Here is an 823-nt window from a genome sequence, read left to right on the forward strand (position 1 = left end):
TGATCTGGTTTGATCTGGTTTGACAGCTGTTTGTGTCGGTCTTTCAGAAAGCAACAGCTCCACCATGGAGGAGGACCAGTGCTACTACAACGAGACCATCGCCTTCTTCTACAACCGCAGTGGCAAGTACCTTGCCACAGACTGGAACACGGTCAGTCGGCTGGTGATGGGCCTGGGAATCACCGTGTGCATCTTCATCATGCTCGCCAACCTCCTGGTGATGATCGCCATCTACGTGAACAGGAGATTCCACTTCCCCATCTACTACCTGATGGCCAACCTGGCGGCCGCCGACTTCTTTGCTGGACTGGCCTACTTCTACTTGATGTTCAACACGGGGCCAAACACGCGGCGTCTCACCGTTTCCACGTGGCTGCTGCGTCAGGGTTTGATCGACACCAGCTTGACGGCGTCAGTGGCCAATCTCTTAGCCATCGCCATCGAGCGCCATATCACCGTGTTCCGTATGCAGCTGCACACACGCATGAGCAACCGGCGTGTGGTGGTGGTGATTGTCATCATCTGGACCATGTCCATAGTCATGGGCGCCATCCCCAGTGTGGGCTGGAACTGTATCTGCAGTCTAAGGTCGTGTTCCAACATGGCTCCACTCTACAGCAACTCCTACCTGGTGTTCTGGGCGGTCTTCAACCTGGTGACGTTCGTGGTCATGGTCACACTCTACGCACACATCTTCATGTACGTGCGACAGAGGACCATGAGGATGTCACGGCACAGCTCTGGGAGCCGGCGGAATCGGGATACGATGATGTCGCTGCTAAAAACCGTAGCCATCGTCCTAGGTGAGTCTTTGTAGTCTCTG

At 55.2% G+C, this 823-nt stretch overlaps 1 protein-coding gene across 1 annotated transcript; it reads left to right on the forward strand.

Annotated features, from left to right (window-relative positions):
- Positions 1-13: 13 nt before the first annotated feature.
- Positions 14-803, forward strand: LOC103399363 (lysophosphatidic acid receptor 1; the record flags this gene model as incomplete). Its single annotated transcript, XM_008338061.3, has 1 exon — positions 14-803. A coding segment is annotated over exon 1 (739 nt), but the record flags the coding sequence as incomplete, so codon positions are not given.
- Positions 804-823: the final 20 nt, after the last annotated feature.

This window comes from Cynoglossus semilaevis, unplaced genomic scaffold (genome assembly GCF_000523025.1).
Source record: "Cynoglossus semilaevis isolate Cse_v1.0 unplaced genomic scaffold, Cse_v1.0 C19051452, whole genome shotgun sequence".
Taxonomy (NCBI): Eukaryota; Metazoa; Chordata; class Actinopteri; order Pleuronectiformes; family Cynoglossidae; genus Cynoglossus; species Cynoglossus semilaevis.